Source organism: Myripristis murdjan, chromosome 4 (genome assembly GCF_902150065.1).
Source record: "Myripristis murdjan chromosome 4, fMyrMur1.1, whole genome shotgun sequence".
Taxonomy (NCBI): domain Eukaryota; kingdom Metazoa; phylum Chordata; class Actinopteri; order Holocentriformes; family Holocentridae; genus Myripristis; species Myripristis murdjan.
The window spans coordinates 17905266-17926487 of NC_043983.1; the positions used below are offsets into that span (position 1 = coordinate 17905266).

The 21222-nt window shown below is 40.7% G+C and overlaps 2 protein-coding genes across 2 annotated transcripts; one reads left to right on the forward strand and one right to left on the reverse strand.

The window, feature by feature from the left end:
- Positions 1–1257: 1257 nt before the first annotated feature.
- On the reverse strand, positions 1258–12899 carry LOC115358525 (protein sel-1 homolog 3). The gene is made up of 24 exons (XM_030050557.1): positions 12709–12899; positions 11908–12445; positions 11599–11725; positions 10662–10783; positions 10363–10478; positions 10024–10073; positions 9529–9652; positions 8894–9026; positions 8483–8623; positions 8156–8370; positions 7868–8047; positions 7539–7661; positions 7286–7426; positions 7106–7168; positions 6843–7019; positions 6627–6754; positions 6149–6232; positions 5932–6013; positions 5276–5351; positions 5072–5190; positions 4758–4879; positions 4436–4550; positions 4134–4197; positions 1258–3859 (listed from the first exon to the last, which is right to left on the reverse strand). The coding sequence occupies exons 1-24, from the start codon at positions 12766–12768 to the stop codon at positions 3594–3596; spliced, it is 3366 nt and encodes a 1121-aa protein (XP_029906417.1). The 5' UTR covers positions 12769–12899; the 3' UTR covers positions 1258–3593.
- A 947-nt stretch (positions 12900–13846) lies between these two features.
- On the forward strand, positions 13847–15649 carry psmb11b (proteasome 20S subunit beta 11b). The gene is made up of 3 exons (XM_030049733.1): positions 13847–14279; positions 14328–14730; positions 15484–15649. Exons 1-3 carry the CDS (start codon positions 13847–13849, stop codon positions 15647–15649), a joined length of 1002 nt encoding a protein of 333 aa, XP_029905593.1.
- The last annotated feature ends 5573 nt before the right edge of the window (positions 15650–21222 follow it).

The window sequence follows — 21222 nt, forward strand, 5'->3', positions numbered from 1 at the left end:
CTGTATTATTTTGTCTCTCCACTCCTGTCGAGTATTTGGACCTATCAAATATCAGTTAATTACTCACTTTTGGCTATCAACTATTTTAAAGGTGCACTATGTAAAACGATTGACAATTTAGACACAACCGACAATTATTTATCAGTTAGTAAACTTACAATAAAATTATGACTACATCTTCTTTATTCCATATTTTTTGTCATTTCAGTCTCAACAATCCTCATTTCAGTTGACCCTCTGCAACTTTGCAAAGTACACCTTTAAATGTTTTGGCCAAAATATTGTATGTGTTTGTATATGTTATATTGTATATGTTTACAACTTGCCCAGACTTATACATATTGTACATATTTCATGTAAGCTTAGCATAAAGACTTGAAGACTATGCAAGTCATTAGCCTAGCTCCATTAATGTGAAAAAATAAATTCCGCAGCTGCATTATTTACTCGGTGTATCATGTGTATTTGAAATACATGTCTTGAAATTGTATAAATAAGACAGCTCCAGAGTTGCTGTATAGTTTATTATTTCACTTTGAAGGAGCTAGGCTAAAGATTTCTATGGACTTAAAGTCTTTAGCTATCATGAAATGCTACCCATGTGAACCAAACCACCTGACGTGCAGAGGTGAAAATGCTATTGACCATCTTCTCTCAGTCTGGGTAAGTTGGAAAAGCGATATATTGCTCAAAATGTTGGAGTATTCCTTTAGGTTCAAGTGCCAGGCAGTTTGTTTCACCTGAAAATCCACTGTGCTGTTTCTGCAAAGGCTGTTTGGGCCAAGCTGTGAAAAGTCCATAATCATCTTTATTGGCAATCTTTGTCAAACTGTGTGTTACATCCCAAGGATCAAAACATGGCAGTGAAGGTGACAGTAGAACATTGCATCTTTGGCTTTTCATAGAGGATGTGTGTATGATTATGATTTTTGTCTCATGGAGAGGCTCTCAAGCTCTCAGGCTGGATATGACTGGAAACTGTGCTCGTTGTGAATAGCAGAGCCACCTTAATAAAATGTCATTGAGGGTGCATTATTTTATAGTGCACTGACTAAATGAAATTAAGTAAAATTATCTTATCATCACATTGTATGATTAATAATCATGGAAATTAAAATTTCAATATACAATTATACACAATTAATTGGGTAGCCATAATAATGTGTGAGGTTTCCTGACAGCACATGCATAATAAGAAGCATTTGGGTGCCACTAGGTTTGAAATCATAGGACTCTGACACTTCCACAAATCAAATATACAGATTTATTCTTGACAAGAATGCACCAGCGGTCAAAGTTTTGATCCCACCCTGTTACTCAAACAGGGCAGAGAGTTCAATGAGAGTTTATACTCCACTGAATAAGAACCAACAGTGTGAAGGCAATAAATCAAATATGAGGCTCTGTCACTTTGCAGTAATACTGGTCAGGTGTCCATTAGCAATTAACTCAAACAGAGTACATAAATTCAAGGTCACATCCATCAATATGTTATCAACCCATTAAACAATCCAATTTAAATCTAGAGGATCTATTAATAACTTAGCACTGCATCGGAGGCATGAACAGCCAGCTAACCTCATAAAAATTAAAGAAATGAATTACTAAAACATTTAAAATGGCAAAAACACCCCTAATAACTAATGCTTCTTGTTGATGGGATGACTGAAACGTCTCAGTGGCAGAACAGTGCTTTGGAGCCAAAACATTTGGCAGTGTTTGCTTTTGGTTTACGGTAGTGCAATTTGTTTTCCCCGAAGTGTGCTGGCGTCTCTAAAGCAAGCAAGGTTGCTTTTGAGACACCAGCACACCACAGCCAGTCTAATTGACTATCATACTTGGGCGTCACCTCAGTCTGGCAGAAAGGAAAAAGGTAAAAGTTACATCTTAAAAGACAAATTCATCATGGTGGTCTACAGAGGGATATTTCTTATTAACTACAGAGATTCATGTCTTTTCTAAAACATTTCAGTGTATTTAGCTGATGTACTTTTTTTGGGATATTTATTTCCAAAATGTAAGCCAGGTGGGCTTACAGGCTAATAAAAATTCAGCAGAGAGGTGCCCACCAGTAGGGCGCGTACCACTTACTCCTTAGGCTAATTCAGCCTAAGGAGTAAGTGGCTGCATGTCCTCCCCCATCTCTGCCCTGTCTGTCCTGTCTCTCTCCACCGTGTCTCTCTAATAAAGCAGACATGCCTCCCAAAAATGTTTCTTTATTTAAAAAAATAAATAAATAAAAATAAATTTACACATAAACAAAAACAGCAAGCAGGTACTGCGAACACTATAGTGAATATCTGATACACTGAGCAATTTTTAGATTTGATGACCTCTCCCTCTAACTGGGAAAAGACAGTAGAGAAAGAGGACAAGGACAAGGATAGAACAAGGAAGAGGCAGATCATTATTCCATTCCCAAATTACATAGACGTTGTCACTCTAAACTGAGGGAGCTCCAAATACTGCTGTTTACACTCTGAAACTCCTTATTTAACTAATGACAGCTCCATGAAGCCCAGGCAACAACACACGTTGCTATAAACTCCACGTCATGACAACAGTCATCTAGAGCTGTAAATAACACTTAACAGAATAACACAGCCTCTTCAAGATTGTTTGTCACAGAAAAAAAAGCCTCTATCAATGTATGATCTTTGTAGAACTGTAACACCAACACCACAATAAAAGCCCCCTCCTTCTGGCTTCAACTCCAGGAAGTGGTCTAAAGGTGTGTTAGGGCAGGTAGTCTCCTACATTGCTATGGTAACTCAGCTTTAAAGCCCAGTTTCCTGTTGTCACCTCCCTTAGTGATGGGTAAGACAAACTGTGTTGCCTCGTTGCCTTATCTTATGTATCGACCAGGACTGATGAATCTGCCCAGTCAGGGACTAAATCAGTAACTACTAAAACACCAGTGCACTGGCCTTGGACAAAATGTTTAGGAGGAGCCATGTGTGCTGTTGTTGCATGTCCAGTCTCCGGATAGACACTTATCATCAACATGACACTGATAGGGCCAGGAACAAGCCTTAATAGCTGACCTATTAGAACACTGTTCCTGTCCAATATCTCCCATAATCCATCAGGATCTGGTTGAGCCTTTTGTGTCGAAGCAGTTGCCAAGGCATTGCAATTTTAAAGCTATTGTCATAAAGGAAAGTCCTACCAAAAAAAAAAAAATGTCTCAAGCAATTAATTGGTGATATTAAGTTAAGACTTCCAGTGCACATGTTGCACAATAGAGGTTCCATTGTCTTCACGTGGTACTCCCCCCACAGGAGAATATATCATATAGATCAGACAAGGTATTAATAAAAGGAGCCGCATGATAAGCATTTTGCACAATGGAAACAAACAATGGAATAATAGTGAGTGATGAAATCATTATCAACTGCTTGATAAAATAGTGCACACACATTCCTATTGGCACTTTTCTTATGTCATCACCCCAAAGTCAAAGTGAGTCAGATTCCTCTGAGATACAGATGTGTCATATGAATAACTTTGTAACCCGTCCACTACATGTGAGCTCTTATGTAGTGTCTGGAGCTTTGCTGTGGCTATTGGATCACTGTGCTGTGTATTGTGTGTCATAAGAGATGATAGAGTAGTGTGGTCCAGAAAGCACACAGACACACACCTGACACAGTCACAGCCAAATCACCGGTCTGCCTGAGCCACTGTTCACCATTCACAATGGTAAGCCAGAGAACCTCAGCCACTCTGTGAGTTCTAGAGACGGCACCCTGTCTTCCCATGATGCCATCTTGTGCTCTATTCCAGTTGACTGGAGTTTGATTGACAGCTGACATCCTTGTCCTCAGCTGCACTGCATGGTGACTGAGATTCCTTTGGCCTATTTTAATTTGCAAAGAAAAGAAGATGTTATGTGTTCATACATTGTTAATAATGTCAGCGTGATCATCATGTTAAACCACAGAGGTTTCTCTTAATGATAAACAATTTAAAACAGCATGATATCAAAGAGTCACAGTAACATAGTTACATACATTATCTTTTGATGTAGTATGGAGGTAGGTGTCAGTAAATCAGTAAGTGGGGAAATTCTGCCACCTTGTGGCAAATAAATGCAAATGATGGATGGGAGAGGATCATAATTGCAGACTTACCAAGGCAGATTTGCATTGGCACAATAATGATTATGATGAAGAAACCAATAAAAGATGCATATACCTATGGAGAAACAGGAAAGGAGAGATTTAAATAAATTATCACATTTTTTCATTCTATAGCCACATGTCATGTTTTAAATTTCTTATTTATGCCGGTGTTATTTGCATTTTACATATACTAACTCAGCAGAAGATGATACAGAATACATCCTTTTATCAAGGGAATATAACATAGTGGTGCACCCTGTGGTATGTTGAATTCTGTATTACTACAAATGAGATGATTACGTTATGCCTACCAACAAGAGCTGTGCACTGTTGTGAGTCATTTTCCTCAAGGCTTTTCCCATCTGGACTCTGAGCAGAGCTAAAGAGCATGGCGTTACAGCTTCCTCATCTTCAATCTCTACACATCTTTACGAACGACACAATGAAAACTATGTCACACATTGTGAGATCAAGCCTCTGTATTGTTCATCCTGCACAACCAGAGGCACAGCATACTGTATTGCCACCACCATTACTACAAGTACCATGGCTATCCAACATCATTAATCTGAGTAATGATCCGAATGTGATACATTATTCATTGCTGTGGCAGTTTTTTGATCAAAGACGCACCTTTGTAACATCTTCTCCACCAAAATGTCCAGCTCATCTTGATGAGACACATTTAACAAGCCTTGGATGCTTAATGGAGGAACATGCCCTTGTTGTGCCAAAACAACTAAGTTGTACATTCCCTGTGAATCAGTTGGATAATAAAATCAGGAGACCTTAACAGGGAGTTGATGGGTTGTTGAGAAGGTTTCTAAATAATAACATAGGCATACTTCTGTTAGTTGTTTTTATTAGAGCAGGCTTAAGCCAGTGGAAGGTTAATTAAGTTTATTATAGGGTGAGTTGTGAGATTACAGCCTGAGTCAATCTGTCACCTGAGGACTGCCTGCGAGAGCTGCTCTGCTGTACATCGATATGGCCCGGCCAACCAAGGATAATGAGTCTTCCTGGTTGCTGCAGGAATTGTAGAAGTAGTCTCCCATTTTCAGTAGACCTATAAAACAGGATATATACTTGCTGCTTAATAACCAGATTGAAAAACACAGAGTTTAGGTGAACATGGCAGGATAGGAACTCACCAGACGGATGGGGATCATAGTTAAATGTGGAATAGTTATAATATCTCCAGTGACAATCATTACCAAGGTTCAGCTCCTGCAATTGGAAAGAAATGAATATTGAATGAAACGCAACAGAGGGGTTCAGCAAGGATGAAAGTTACATTATCAATCGTTATAATTTCTCTCTGGCATGGGTTTTGTTGTTTCCCATGTGACTTGATTTATGTGCAAACATGTTGATAAGCTACATTCAGTGAATACTGATCTGAGCTATTTATCTGAAGCTACAAAGAATGAGAAGCAAATAAAACAAACACATTTATCCCCATTGCTATCAAACTACTTAATGACAATTGTTGAGGAAAATGTATTCACTTTTGACTGCTACACTGTTTGAGTGATGTTTTTATTTATTTTTAATGATTGTTATGCGTTTGTTCTGAGAGTTTTTTTATGTGAATAGTTGCTTTTGATGGATTTTGATGCAATACAAATTGTATTTTGGTATTATAATAAAGATGGAACTGAACCAAAGTGAACTGAGCTGAACTGAACTATGATTGTAGCATGTGCTTAAGATCAGATTTAAAGGAACTGTCAGTGTTTTGCTAATACCGACTGTCTCGGGGACAGAGATGATGAAATAAAATGAAATAAATTCAAAGAAAACATACCTCACACAGGTGAGCAACATTGATCTGGGCAAAACCCAAACCAGTTTCAGCTGCCAAAACATACTTCATAAGAGCGTCACTCCTGTGAAAAGAGTGTTTGAAAATGTTCCAACAATACAACATAAATATGTAAAGAAGCAAGAGACACTTGACAGTGACTAGGGTGGCAGTGATGAAATGAGCATCAATGAAAAATAGTTAAAATTGCTGTACTTACCAAGAACCCTGGAGGTAGGCTTGGAGAGCCACTCTGGTCATGTATCCAAGGTGTCCGTTCTGTTCACAGGTATTTTTTAGCAACCTACAATACAAAAGAGTAGATTGTTGATAACATATTATGGAGTTTAATTATCCTGGGCAAAGCTGAATGGAGAGTCACGGATTTACCAAAAGAGTGGTACAATACTGTAACATGACCTAAAACACTTTGTTATTACCTGAGGTTATTCTAAAAACAGCCACTACAGTAGCTTCAGATTTAAATTCATAGGACACAAAAGAAACAATGCTAGGCACGGTCTCTCTATGCGAGACAATAATGCCAATGACAGTGGCACTTATTTTTAGATATGCAAATACCAGGTTCTGACCTTGAATTAGCCACTGTCATTGAAATTAGATTCCACTGTGCTGCAGGCTATGGTGCAACAGCCCATAACAAAGCTTTCTTCACTAAGCTAATGAAAGCCTCTTACATCACAGCTCTTTCCACATCCTGAGACACCCCTTCCAGGCTTCCTGTCGACAGGTACCAAGCCGCCTCCACTGATGCAGCTACATGACCAAAGCTGGATGCATTTAGAAACTGCTGGAATGCAGCCGTCTGTGGATCACATAGCAAACAAGAACTAGGTGCTTGATCATGCAATGTGAATGATAACACAACTTGCTGTTAATTTTGGGACTCAAACCTCATTTCTCCGCGGGCTGTCGGGGTTGTCCCCACTGAGGTGGTAAATCCCCAGGTTATACATGCCATCATCACTCCCATTGAGTGCAGCTCGCTCAAAATATTTCACTGCAGTTTTGTGGTCTTTCAGTATAGCGCTGTGATACCATCCTAAGCCATTCAAGGCATGAACTGACCCCTAAAACACAGAGATGGACACTTGAATGCATAGAAAAGTCACATACTCTAAACAAAGACATTGATCACCAGACTGTGGAGCTGTACCATTGCTGCAGCTTTCTTAAGCAACTGAAGACCAAGGCTGGTGTTTTTTGTTACTCCATGGCCCTGGAGGAAATTAACATCAATCAGTCAATCAATAACTGTCAAAAAACACACATACACTAAAAAGAAAAACATTTCCAGTATTCGGTTCTTGGTAAATGAGCTGCAATCTTGCAGTACCTTCATCAACAGAACAGAGTAGTCATACATGGCCGAGGGATCCTTCATCTGTATGGCACTCCTTCTTAACCACTTGACTCCACTTGCCATGTCTTTTGTGGCTCCATTTTGTCCCCAGAAAAGAATCCTCCCAAGGTTTTTCTGGAGATAGTGGGAAGTGTTTTAGCTCGCATTGGCCTTATCTCAGGTGTTTGTGAGGTAAAGTTACATTGAATGCACATAAAAAGCAAATTCTTTTGTATTTCACACATACTTGAGATTCTGTATCTCCACTCTCTGCTTTATATTTCAGAAAGTAAAAGGCGTCACTTGTCTCATGGATCATGTTGTTTAAATCCTCCTTGTTGCTCAGATAGATGTGTTCAGGCTGGTACTGCTTCATGGGGGACGGGGGAAATATTAATTTAGCACACTAATGATTATAACAATATAAACAACATCTACAACAACAACAATAATAATTGGCATTATTATTATTATTATTATTAGTAGTAGTAGTAGTAGTAGTAGTAGTAGTAGTAGAAATAGTATTTCACCAACAATTTCAGACCATTTTACATTCAGCATTTATTGTGAATTTACCTGTTTTTCCTGCATATTCCCACGATCGATAATGCTCTGCACGCCCACGTTGGAATAGTAGCTACAAGCCATGTCAAAGTCTTTCGGAAACTGATCGATTCCTTGTGTGTGCTTGTACCCTATATGCATGAGGGCCAAACGATTATCACCCAATGCACCGATCAAACTGTAAACATGACCCTGGAAAAAAAAAAAGGTCAATAACAGAAGTCATCGATGCAGAAATGCCAATACTGCAATAAAGTAGTAAGGACAGAAACAAGGAGAGGCAAGGTGTGTTGATTCTACCTTTTGTTGGTCCACTGAGCGCCCCAGGCCAGCCAGGTGGATTGTGGCTAGCAAGAGAGATGCTTGGTGATTTCCAAGGCATGAGGACGCCTGCAGCAGAGCCATTTTTGAGGATGTGAGGCGGATCTCTCTCAGATCCATATTGAACATTTGACCGACTGCCTGCTCAAACAAACTCCTCCTGATGTGGCGAAGGTTGTTCATACTCGATGATCCTACAGATATCAAGAGACTGATGTAAATAACCAAGAAAGAAGTGCGTGGGTTTTAAAATGCATTACGTGGGCTATATGTATGTATGTGGACAATGGAAAAAATGTATGACACCTGCTCTTAGGTCCTCTTCTTTTGTTTGCAAAAAGTGGAAAAGTGCACTGTACTTAAGTTGTGTCTCCCAGGTCCATGTCTGTCTGCAGATATTCTCTTTGAATTGGCCCCTGAAGGGTTTGAAGTGAGGATTGCAGAAACCTGAAAGAAAAGAGTTTTTTTTATTTCACACACATGCTTTGTAAGTCCCAAATATGGCCTTGTATAGCTGTTTTTGTAGAGTATGACACTAACATCTCCAGGGAAAAAGGGTTCAGTTCCCTTGGGAGCCACCCTACAAAAAAGTCTCCCAAATGGCGTATGTTGTGTTGTGTGATGTTTTTTAATATTTCAAGGCTGATATTTAATTCAGTGATCCCAAGGGAAGGACTCCAACACCCGTTAAACAGACTCATTAAAATAATATTTTACCTTTGTTTAAGGTTATGCGACTTCCAGTCACTCCCTGCAGAAAAGCTGCTGTAAAGCGTTTTATTTCTTGACACTCAAGATGAGTCTTATCCAGATCCTCTAAAGTCGTCTTTGGGGAAAGTGGATTTTTCACCTGTAACATGGTTGTAATAGCATCATATTTCAATGCACTGAGATTAACAGGAAAGGTATTTACACAGCTAATAGAGTGGTAGTGGTAGCAATACGAGTAGCAGTGGTTTATTAATCCCAGAAGGACAATTTCTTAATCACAGAAGCCTTCACCAATGATACAAGAGCACAATAAAGTTGACATAACTCAAACAGGGCAAACACAGACTGAAATTGTAATTGCAATTGTAATTGTACAAACAGTCAAACTTTCTCTGATAAGTACTTTTAGACAGTCAGGTTGGCAGAAATCCAGTAACATCATTCCACAATCTTTTAATGCTGTGAATAAATTATTCTTTATGCGTTTGTGTAGTCAATTTTGAAAGCATGACTCTACTGTTTAAACAGATCTAAATGATATATTGTTTGGCATTATGTTGGGATCACTGTGCTTCATTCAGTTACTGATATTTGACTGGTGAATAGAAAATCAATAAATAAGTAACATTCGATCACCGTACCTTCTCAGTTCCAAAACGATAGTATTTGACATTCCCAAAATAGCCATGGATGCCAGGCAAGTATCTGCTTCCTCCAATTGCAAAATATCCACTGGTGTCCTCATAGTGGATGCTGCTTTGAAATCTATGGGACAGTCAATACCACTCAGAACTGAAAAACTATCATTATGACAGCTGCATGCAGCAATATCAAAGCCACCCTCTTCTACACCATGTCTCCTTACTTTGTGTAGTCATTGCTATAAATGTGTAGCTTGCAGCACCTCTAAAAAAGGAAGTATTTTGCATGGAGTCAAGTCTGAAAATGCACAGACTGGAGTAAGTGATGGCAATAAGTCAGGCTGTGTTTTGAAATGGCGATTGCGTGTTTTCACTGATGTTATAATTTGTGCTCACAGTTCATTTCACTTCAATTTCACTTTCATTTCAATAATTGAGACACAAGAAATATGGACATATAGAGCATCTTTAAAAATAAACAATAAAACTTCTTACTCATATGTGTGTCTGCGAGTTTCATTATCCCATGTTGTATCCAGCATCACCTACAAGTCAGGCAAAATAAAGTATTAGCTCATGACACACTGATAAACCTACTCAGCTGTGAACGACTCCAAATTGCAGTACACTCTGCAATCGCCTGGAGTTTCCCAGCTGGAAATGAACCATCTTACAGGATCTTACAGCTGTTCCTAAAGGAAATCAAACGCTGGAACGCCAGGATTCCAAGCTAAACCACGATGAAAAATCCTGACTAGAAGGTTTTGTCATGAGCTGGATTTGAATTGCCATTCCTTATCCCGCCTCCCGGAGGCACCTACTGCAGTTCCATACCTTGGAGTCCTGTATGTAACAGTCTAATCTAATCCATTTCCAGAGGGGCAGCGCCACATGGGATCGGAAAGCTTCATCTCTTCCAGTTGTCAAACGTGCCTGAATAATGACATCCCCTATACAAGAGATATGACAGTCTTATATTTCACCACAGGAGACGCACTGCTCTTTATTAATACGTAATGCAGTCTGCTCCTCAATCTCACAAAATACACATCATCACTCACAATAATCACATGACACCTCAGTCTAATCCCCTACGCTGGTATCAGGTGTATCCACAAGCTGCTAGGACCCACCTGTGTCTGTAAGCTGCATCAGGAGGGTGTCATATAAATTTTGACTGTCAACATGATGGATGATCCCACAGAGGTCCCTGTGACACCACTTGAGCAGGTAGATCCACACAGATAAGGTGATGCTGAAAACCAGGCAACCAAACATGATTTGAGTAAAACATATTTCTTTGGCCACTGAAGCATAAGATTAAATCGGAATCACTATACTCTCTGCTGGAAATGACTGGCCTCGGTGTCTTTCATCAACCATAAATAAACAGCTTACGCTCTGATGAAGAGGCTTCATGAAGCCCATGAAGTCGTTTATAATGACAACAAAGTAAAAATGAAAGTGGGGTGTGCTGTAACAGCTGCAAGCACTGAGAGGGAAACAGTCATGAACCTGTGGCCCACTGAGACTGTAACATCAAACTGCTGAGATCAACACAAACCCCTCTGCCTTGAGCCCGATCTGGCCATAGTGCTTTAAAAACACTGGCTTTATCTGTCGCAATACACAGGGATATCGCATCAGAGCTGTTTTAACTGTTGCCAAGATTTTGGGCACCACTTTACAATAAGACCACCCTTATAAAGGGTTTATGAAGGGTTTATAATAAGATTATCAGTTGACTTTATCAGTCATTAATCAACAATTGTAAACAAGTTATAACACAGTTTTCATACATCTATGCAGGCTCACTATTTGGCGAGGTCAAGTTACTGCTGTACCGCGTCTATTCTGTTAAATCTCAGATCTTGCTTAGCTTACTTTATCTTTTCCCTTTATCTGTCTGCCATCCTTGTTTATAATTGCTTATTAATCATTTATAAAGTGTTTACAATCTATCCCAATTATAAACTATTCATAAACCAGGGCAGTCTTAATGTAAAGTGGTACCGCACCAGCTAAAATAAACTAAGTGAGACTGGCTGATAACTGAAGTGCAAGTCCAACCTGGGACGTGTCACAGCATGGAGACGGACTCTCTCCAGGTTTTTGTTGATGAAAGGCTGGAACTTTCGGACCACTCCAAAGTGTTCCCCGGTGCTTGCCAGAGGGAACTTTAGCATATCAATTGTTTCTGTGGGAAAAAAAAAAAAATTAGTCAGCGAAAAAATTTGTCTTTGACAGTGTCCTCTCCTGGAAAAAGCAATGTTTTATTCTTCCATTAAAAGCTTCTCGTTCTCAGCGTGTGACCTGCAATAGTGATGGAACTTGGGCAGTGTGCAATATGAAAACATGACAGGGTGATTGAGGTCTGACCTGACTCATGTGGACACTGATAGATTTTATTCCTGGTCAACTGCCACATCAGTTCAGCAGGCCACGAAGGGCACTGAGTGGGAGGTTTAGTCAGACTTGCAGACAGTGGCACAATCCGTAGCACTTTATGGATCCTCACCAAAGAGCCACGGTAGGTTCTGCGTTCATAGCCATCTTTAAGACGCTCTAGCCAAGCATGAATTGTCACATTCTGGGCCTCAATAATGTGCCTGTTGAAAAAGTCACGTTGATATTTAACGGCTCGAGGGAGCCTGAGCAGCACCAGGCGGGTGCAGGGGACTCTGGGGGGTTTGCTGCTGATCCATTTCCTCCTAAAAACCACCACCTCTGTTCCTTGTGGTATGGATATCATCGCTTCCACTGCAAGCTGACATGGCCTGGAACATTGATACTTCACACTGATCGCTGAGCCATCTATCACTTTGTCACTGGCAGAGTCAAACCAGATAAAATTGCCATGTGGGCTTTTCCCACTCAGGGATGAGGAGGTTGATGAGGCTTGCAACACACATTGTCCCTGCATGGAATGAAATTAAAATCTAGTGAATGTAATGAATGAATGACATGAGTGTCCTGTTAAACAATGGTAGCACTGTAATTCAAACACACTCGACAGCAGACATATTTAGTGGAGATAATCGCGAGAGGATGTTTGTTTAAATTATACATGCTTGTTTGTTGAAATACATATTTTAAAAAGTTATTTGAAAAGATCAGTTTTTCACAATAAACAAATTTGAAATCATATTCATTATAGTAAAATGTAATAAAATTCCTTACCATTAATATTACAGCAGCTGTAAACGTATATCCAAAAATGTTAGCAAGCAGCACACTCATTTTTCAACAGGTTGTTTATCTGTTGAGTATAGTTTGCATTTGGTTTAAGATCAATTAATGAATTAGATCAAATAATGATTTAAAAAAATGAAAAATGTACATAAATATTCCATGATCCATTGTATGTGCAACGCGAGTACAGCATGAGATAAAATTGCCACTGTGAAGGGCTTTCCAGGTAAGATTCGTTTCAGCACACACCCAATGTGATGTGGAACAACCTGAAATTCTGGTGCTGCAAGTCCAGCTATTTCCATGAAATGCCTTTAAAAGCCTAACTTGGGCTTGGCTGGATTTGTTTTGTTGTGTCACAGATTGACTTGCACCTAGTCTAACACAAATGGTGTTTGTCAATTTTATTCTTCATTCTGTTCTATTCTAATTCTGTTCTTTTCTGTTCTGTCAGAAACTGTCCATAATTGTAATTCATCAAAACTGAATTCATATGATATTCTCATTCAGTGCCTCAAGTTTAGGCTTTGTCATCATTTTGTAGTTATCCTCTTTGGACTCCAGGCCACACATATAACTTTGATGAAATCATGTTGGTGCAAGAACCTGATCTCGCAGCCAAACTTAATTACCCGTGGGCGATTGAGGTTTATGCGTCCAAGTCAAGGTAATGAGGCATTAGAGGCTGCCACACCAACTTCATTGTCTATATAAAGGGCAGCTACTGTTAAAGAAGATGTACTCTACACCTGCATGGCATGTGAACCCTGTATTTGTCAGAGAATTACCTTGAATGGTTACACGGGATAAAGAGGGACCTGATGGATCAAAGAAGCAAATCAAATGATAGGACATTTTACTAGTTTTTTTGGTTATTTGTTATCAGTCTGCGTTATATTCAATGGCTTTGCAGGATTTATGCAATTTCAAGGACATCTTTCTTGACAGTATTGCCACAGAGCAGTCTTCAGTGACTTTTGGAAAGAACAATGGACGCAACTATATGAGCGGTTTGCCCTTGAACAAAAGCCTGAGCCTCTTTCATTTTTATATACCAGCTGCAGAGTACCTAGATGAAAGCCCAATAGAGTTTGGCCAAATCAGAGTTGTTCAGAGCTCCAGTGCCATGCCATCCCAGGACTCAATGGAGCCAACCTTCTCCTTGCCCATAGGCCTCCCTCTTTCTTCCTCTCACTCTGTGCCTCTACCTTTCCCCATGTCTCATGGCACCACAACCCTGGCCTTTATATTCCAGGGTGGGGTGTTGGCTGCAGCAGACACCCGTTCCAGTTGCTCTGGGCTTGTTGCATGCCCAGCCGCACAGAAGATCCTGCCCATTCACAGTCACTTGGTGGGTACCACCTCAGGTACTTCAGCTGACTGTGCCCTCTGGAAGCGAATTTTGGCTCGGGAACTGCGGCTTTACCAACTGCGCCATGGCAGACGGCTGTCCACAGGTGGAGCTGCCAAATTGCTTTCACACATGCTTCAGCCATTTAAGGGCACAGAATTGTGTGTGGCTGCCACGTTGTGTGGCTGGGATGGAGGAGAGATGGATGGTCATGGGGGCAAAGAGATGGATGTGGACTCCCACACAAAGACAACAGATAATCAAATGACTGACGTGGAAAACTCTGCAAGTCTTAATCTGGAAAAGGCAAAGACTCAGTGCCTCTCCACAGCTGTTGGTGGCCAACAGTGCTTCGGTAGAGAAAGATCTGGACCCAGTCTGTACTATGTGTGCAGTGATGGCACCCGCCTGAAGGGAACTCTCTTCTCTGTGGGCTCAGGATCACCCTATGCCTACTCTGTGCTGGACCAAGGGGTGCAATGGGGACTGACAGTGCAAGAGGCTGTTTCCATTGCCAGAGAGGCTGTATTCAGGGCCACGTACAGGGATGCATACTCAGGCAACTGTGTAGACCTGTATCACATCACCTCAAAAGGTTGGACTCGCAGAAACCGAGAAGACTTGAAAGAGGAGTATTACAGAGAGAAGGAGAGGCAAAGGCAAAAACGTGAGGAGGGAGAGACATTGCATGACATCTCGGTAAATAAATGAAAGAAATAAAAATGGTTTGAGGAAAGTGAGCAAATATTATTTGGGGGTATTTTGGAGAGACACGATGGCATCTTGGCAGCAGAGACAAAATTAATGAACAGGACCAGCAGTTGCATCCTTCAGGCTATTTCTGAAATGATTTGGGCATGCATATTGGTCCCTCCAATAAACAGCTGATGTTATGTTTCCACTTATCATAATAAATGTATTACAGCATTTATGAATTACTAGCTGACATTTTGATTTAGATATTGAAATGAACTGAAATAATTTCAAGCTGGGTGGATGATTTTAAACCCACTATGTATTTGATTCAGATAAAGCTTAGAAGGGTGTAGAAGTAAGGAGCAAGGCACACAATAATTGATAGAGGGGATAGCACAAAGGGAATAAAGTTCATACATTTTAAATGACAGTATCATGTGCTGTGTGTTGGATTAAGGTACATATTTTTGGTTGTGGGAAAAGTGGTTATGGGTTGAATACTGAATTCTACAAGCTGAATTCTTCAAAAGTTTCTTCAATAAAAATTTCAACAAATGATCTTTTGCTGATCTTGCCTGCTCATTCTGTCGGAGTGGTCTTGTAATAAATTAAACATACCAAGAATTACGAGTGACCATAGCTCTAGAAAGGATATTAGAGAGAAAGAGATAGAGGTGTTCACCCTCAGTGGAGAGTTTCTTTTTCAACTTTAACAGTGGAGACAGCCAGAGAATAATGGTGAAGGATTTCAAGGGCAAAGCTTTTCGCAGAATGGGAGGGGAGTTCACAGCTCATAGCTTAGCCCTCTGCAGAAAGGTGCAGAGCAAAAGTTTGCAGCTGGGGGTTAAAGGTGTGGATTGTCAGTCCACAAGCCGATACTGAGCATGTTTTTACAACTTATGACGGAATTTCTAAAGGTAAGTGTGTGCATGTGTGTGTTAGTGTGCACGCAGACAGTATCTATGTGTGGTCCACAGTTCAAGATGTGACCATGCTCTAACGACGAAGATCATATTGCACCGAGCACCTCCACTTGAACATCCGAAGTCTTGAATGTCTTGGAATAGCCAGCCATGGTTGTCTTAAAAACGTTGGGGGAGAATGCAAGGCCTCACATCTACATCCTCCTCACCCGCATCCAGATTCCCAGCTGGGTACCGCAATATGAGGAGAACACCCCGGGTCACATGCTTGCTTGCAGCTCCCCTCCGTCCCCATTTGCAGAGCTCTGTGCAGGCTTTTTTTGTGTGAGTGACTCAATCAAAGATTTTTTTTTTTTTTTTCCCCACAAAAGGTCAAATCCTCTCTCATGTCCATCCCTGATGAAGACATTTGTGTCACATTCCCATGTGTACTAACATAACAATGACTCAGTCTTAAGAAGCCTGTAGTATTATTGTTGTTTATGGTGTGACCATAATGCTCTTATAGGGTGCATGGTTTTAAGTTTTGCTGTGATATTTGCAGGCTGTTGTATCTCTCTCAAATATAGCCCGCTATAGTGCTTTTTCATATGTAGTACTATAAAAGTAAAAAAAAAAAAAAAAAAATACTGGGGCAAGGGAGAGAGAGAGAGAGAGAGAGAGAGAGAGAGAGAGAGAGAGAGAGAGAGAGAGAGAGAGAGAGAGAGAGAGAGAGAGAGAGACTGGGTAGTGGACTGACTGCACATAGGACTCAAAAGGAACCTTGGTATTCTCCTTTCCCACGTTGGATCATTTCATTTCACTTAAACCAGCGGCCAGTCGGAGGAACAGCCCGCACAGATTTGTCTTGGACGGTAAGATCGATACATCACTAATCGATTTTTTTTCTTTATTTTGAGGAATTCCCTCGTAGCGTCCTGCGGTGATGGCTTAATAGATCTCTCAAGTTTCCAGTCGTCGGCTTTACTTTACGGGCTGTGTCGTTGACTTATTTATTCTGGATGCTGCCGGTCATTAATCAACGAGGGGGGGCTATAAAGTGTTTGAGTGTGAATTTTGGAGCTGAGTGCGCTCTCAAAATAAGAGATTATGGAAACAGTCCTTTGGGGTTTCTTCCTTTTTGTACCACGAGCAGATGTTACCGTGTGCTATTTAGATGAAACAGACAGCAAGGTTTGCAAAAACAGACAATATTCTGGGTGAATGAACTAGGCGCCAGGCTTTGACAGATGGTACGGATAGTGCTTAGCATCCCTCTTCGTTTTCTGGCTTCATACAGTACCTGTGTTTGTGCGTGCGCGTGTGTGCATGTGCATGAGTGTGTACTTGCGGCGTGCGCACGCCCGTGCGTATCTCTTTGTGCCTATATCTGTATGTTTCTACGTGCACGCGCGTGTACTGTATCCTATGCCGTTGCGTGCGTACTCACCTGCCGCGTGCACTTTAACAAGGGGACGCACGCTTCCCAAAACGCTGGGCTCGCTGGAGCTCGGTGAGCAGCCTACAGTGATATTTGGAGCTTTGCATTCATTATAACAGTTAGACCAAGTGTGCAAATCACATTAACATGCATCAAGGAGGTCATTTTTCTAGTTCTCTCTAACAAGACAAGGTCATGCTCCAGGCTGTTGGGTGTATCTCTACTATATGCTAATGAACAGTCCTGATGTGATTGTGTGTGTGTGTGTGTGTGTGTGTGTGTGTGTGTGTGTGTGTGTGTGTGTGTGTGTGTGTGTGTGTACACACGCGTGCATGTATGACTAAAATAGAGAAGCAGGATGAGCCTGCTTTGAGTAGTGTTATAATGCCATCCTGTGTATATACTATGTAACCAAATGTGAGAGAAGATATTTTTTATCACCTACCTCCACTCTCAACTCTCAGAAGTGTAATTATTTGCTCACATATAATCTCATTTTTGCACACGCTCTCTCTCACACACACACACAAACACACACACTCTCACTGGCTGTCTCACAGTACCTTGTAAATGTAGATGTTGCAGTGGGCCTATCACAAGCATATTCATTTGACAAATAAGAACACGGCGCAACACTTGTTCAGCACAGTGCTTTCACTGCGATATCACTTGGGATTAAACTGTCTGTCATGTTGACAATGAGGAGGTGACTGACATGCTGAGCACAGTCAACCTCTCCTCGCCAGTTTGATTTGGAAAGACTTAAGAGATTTCCACATCCACACTGAGCTGGAGAAAGAGAGTGAGAGAGGGGTAGAGAGAGAGAGAGAGGGAGAGAGACAATGTATGAGCGATGAGCAGTCTTTAAACATTAAGACAAATGGCAGTAAGGGAGAATGTCAGTGACATGCATGAATGGAGCGGTCTCTCCATGTCTTGGTCAGGGAGGCTGTCCCCATCCAGTGTACTTCTACCCCCTCTCTCCCTCTGCGCCCTCTCTGTCTCTCTTGCATTTTCCCTATGTAAAAGCCTGACATGCACAGGCTATTTTTAATAAAAATGAAATAGCCTTGTTGCAGTGAAGCGACTCGACACAGAGTGAAGTGAGACTGAAACAGCGATTTGCAATTTAGAGCTATGTCACCACTCATCATTCCTTTCTGAGCCAGCAACAGCAAATCGCCCTCACTCTTTCATCCTCGATGCCTCCCCTTACATTTCACACATATCTTATGCACACTCATATCTCCAAAGGCTTCAAACAACAGTGAATGACATGTATTGCTGCCAAAGCTTGCAGGGAGAAGTGTGTCCCATGAATTCAGTTTCCAGTGGGGATGCTAAAACACAATAGCAGAGAAAGACAATGGTGTTTGGGGAAAAAAGACCACTTGGGTTTCCTTAACAGTTAGAAGATGATGGGAAACAGACACCTTGATTTACATTTAATATTAGGCATTAATATTTAGGACATCGTTTTACGTCTGTGCAAAATTAAAAGAAAAAAAAAATCCCTTTCAAGGGTAATTTCTCTTTTGAGAAGGAATGATGTAAAGAGAATAGAATTAATTCCACAATATTTCCTGTGATCAAAAGCTGAAATTCTTCCTCTGTTCTCAAGCCTGCTTTTTTAGAAAGTAGGTCATTTTAAGTGGAGAAAAAGAGTGAGGGTGATTATTCTCATGTGTCCTTTTTTTAAAATAAACATTTCGATTTGGATATACACTTTCAAACATGTTCTAGTCCATATTACATAGTGCCATTTAAGGTTACGCTAACTAATTAAAAAGGTTAATAGTGTCTTACAGTAGACCCACTCTGCGCACATTTGCATTTAAATTAATGTATTTTAGAGCAATGATACACTTTTTCACAGTACCTCCATTTAGCCAGAGAACAGAAATAGGAGCAGAGGATTTCAAAATGCAAAGTTATGGGTTTATAGATATGCACTGTGTCGTTTATATTCTATAGGCATCACAATGATCAAGTGCAAATCATGACAGCTCTTCTATGAACATTTGATTATTTTCAGAAATGCATCATTAAACTTTTTTTTTTTTTTTTTTACTGTCAGCCTGATCTAGACAGAACTTTGTTGAATTCTTGTTTGAAGGCCACATCAGCATGTATTCATCATTTAAGCACGAGGCTCATTAGGTGTTTCAGAGCAGTGGTTCTCCACCTTTCCGGCTCGTGACCCCGTAAAATGAAGCGGCACCCACTCGCGACCCACGTCACAGGCTGCACATGCAGAGTGTTGAGCACTTCAACCAAAGAACGATTTTCCCCTTTCATGTTGTTTCCTTTTGATTATCAGTGGAAGCAGAGAGGTTGGAAATGATTAATTATTCCACATGAAAAAACTAAAATAATTAAAAAAGAGGGAAAGAAAGTAAATAAATACATAATAATTGAACAGGGAGGGGGGTCACAATCGTCAGCCCTTAGATTGAGAACTGTCTTAGAGTGTGTGTGGCGGGGTGGGGGGATGGGGACGGGGGCATTCATAAAGATGAAAAGTTTCAGCGAGAACCGAAGATTTAGATTCACATCAGGAAATAGTAAGGCAGAGTGATGGATGCAGACGAGGGGTGGATGGACAAATTGTGATTACACATTATCAGTCTTGTTAAGCCATTGACAGATTTCAGTGCATCATGTCTCAAAGATCGATGGCTGGGATCTGACTCTAATACTAACGAAACTCAGATCGTTAAACTTTTTGGAAATGAGGACATAAATTGATTCCATTATTTATGAGTCTAATTAATCTCTTAAGGGGGACTTCTTTCACCACTGGGCGTTGAGTCACGGGAAGACCATCTTTAGGGATGACATCAATCACCTGATAGCCAGGCAATTGTGTGTGACAAGAAACAGTGAAGTACCTGCACTCTTCCTCATTACCGGGCCCTTAGGCTCAAAACTAATTGAAAAATTTTAAGACCACACTTCACAGTGTGAAAACAGCTGCATGGCCACGGCACCGAAGCTGAAATTAACACAAGCAGGATTCACATTCAACAACAACAGCAGTGACACCTGTTAAATAATGAATTACCCTTTTTCAGTCTGAACAACATGCGTATAGGAAATGCATTTATTGAATGATGAGGCACAACAATAGGTTTGACTTTGGCAGACTAGGTCTTCTTTTAGGTTTGCTGCTGCACACATTTGGTTTTATAAATCACTGCGGCATATACATATTTTGTAGGGATAAAAGCAATCCCCCCTAGACCATAAAAAGCGATGCAGGTGGAGCTGGGGAGGAGGAGGGTTAAAGCGATGCTATAACGCCTGAGAAGCAGCGACAGGGCAGCTAGGCAAACAACCTGTCAAGGTAAGCTGACATGACATTTAAAAGGCTTTGAATTTAGGGAATGAGGTGATGATTGGTTAACTATGAAAAGTGTTCCTGTCAAGAACCAATCAGCTGACGGTACCTGGAGAGTTTCCTGTTTGAACTCACTCTTCTCGTTAGTTTATCATCATGTTCATTGCATAAAACTCACAACTGTTTTTTTGGCACAAAGTCACAGGAAGCTCAGCTAAGCAAACAGTAGCCGTGTAAATATCTGTAAAAACAAACAAAAAAAAAGTCAAATTTTCTCCACAAATCTGCCTCATAAAAACATCACACCACTCCGCTTCTTTATAAGTTGATGAGAAACGTGTCAACTTCTCTGCATGTCTTCACTTCTGTACCTCGAAGCAGTTTGCTTTCATTTTAATTAAGACAGCAGAGATTACACTAATTATCTCTTCTCTCAGGTAATCCTGTTCTGGCCGTGGGATTCCGGCAGCATGTGTACTGCATGGGAAAATCTGCGAGAAGAAAACAAAATGAAGGCTGGCCCTGGGGAGACCAAAGGAAAACATGATGGAGGAGAGGGAAGAAGACACTTAGAATAAAAAGACAGGATGGAGCATTGTGAAAATCTGCCTCTGATCAGCCATTTTCTCTCAAGCACTCATTGACACAAATTGACCAGTGAACCTCAGCCATGGCAACGCAGACTCTGCTTCTGTTTCTCCTGGTCTGTATAGGGGAAAGGCTGAGAGATGGCACCTCAGTCGCTGTTAGCCTTTCAGAGGAAGATCATGAA

Excerpts from the sequence above, each read along its gene's own strand:
- LOC115358525 (XM_030050557.1), bottom strand. The coding sequence starts at position 12,768 with ATGAGTGTGCTGCTTGCTAACATTTTTGGATATACGTTTACAGCTGCT. Across the intron at positions 11,726-11,907 it reads TCAGTGTCCACATGAGTCAG|AAACAATTGATATGCTAAAG; the intron begins GTCAGACCTCAA and ends TTTTTCCCACAG. Across the intron at positions 6,755-6,842 it reads ACAGCCCGCGGAGAAATGAG|ACGGCTGCATTCCAGCAGTT; the intron begins GTTTGAGTCCCA and ends TGTGATCCACAG.
- psmb11b (XM_030049733.1), top strand. The coding sequence starts at position 13,847 with ATGCCATCCCAGGACTCAATGGAGCCAACCTTCTCCTTGCCCATAGGC. Across the intron at positions 14,280-14,327 it reads GGATGGAGGAGAGATGGATG|ATAATCAAATGACTGACGTG; the intron begins GTCATGGGGGCA and ends CAAAGACAACAG. Across the intron at positions 14,731-15,483 it reads AGAGAGAAGGAGAGGCAAAG|TGGAGACAGCCAGAGAATAA; the intron begins GCAAAAACGTGA and ends CAACTTTAACAG.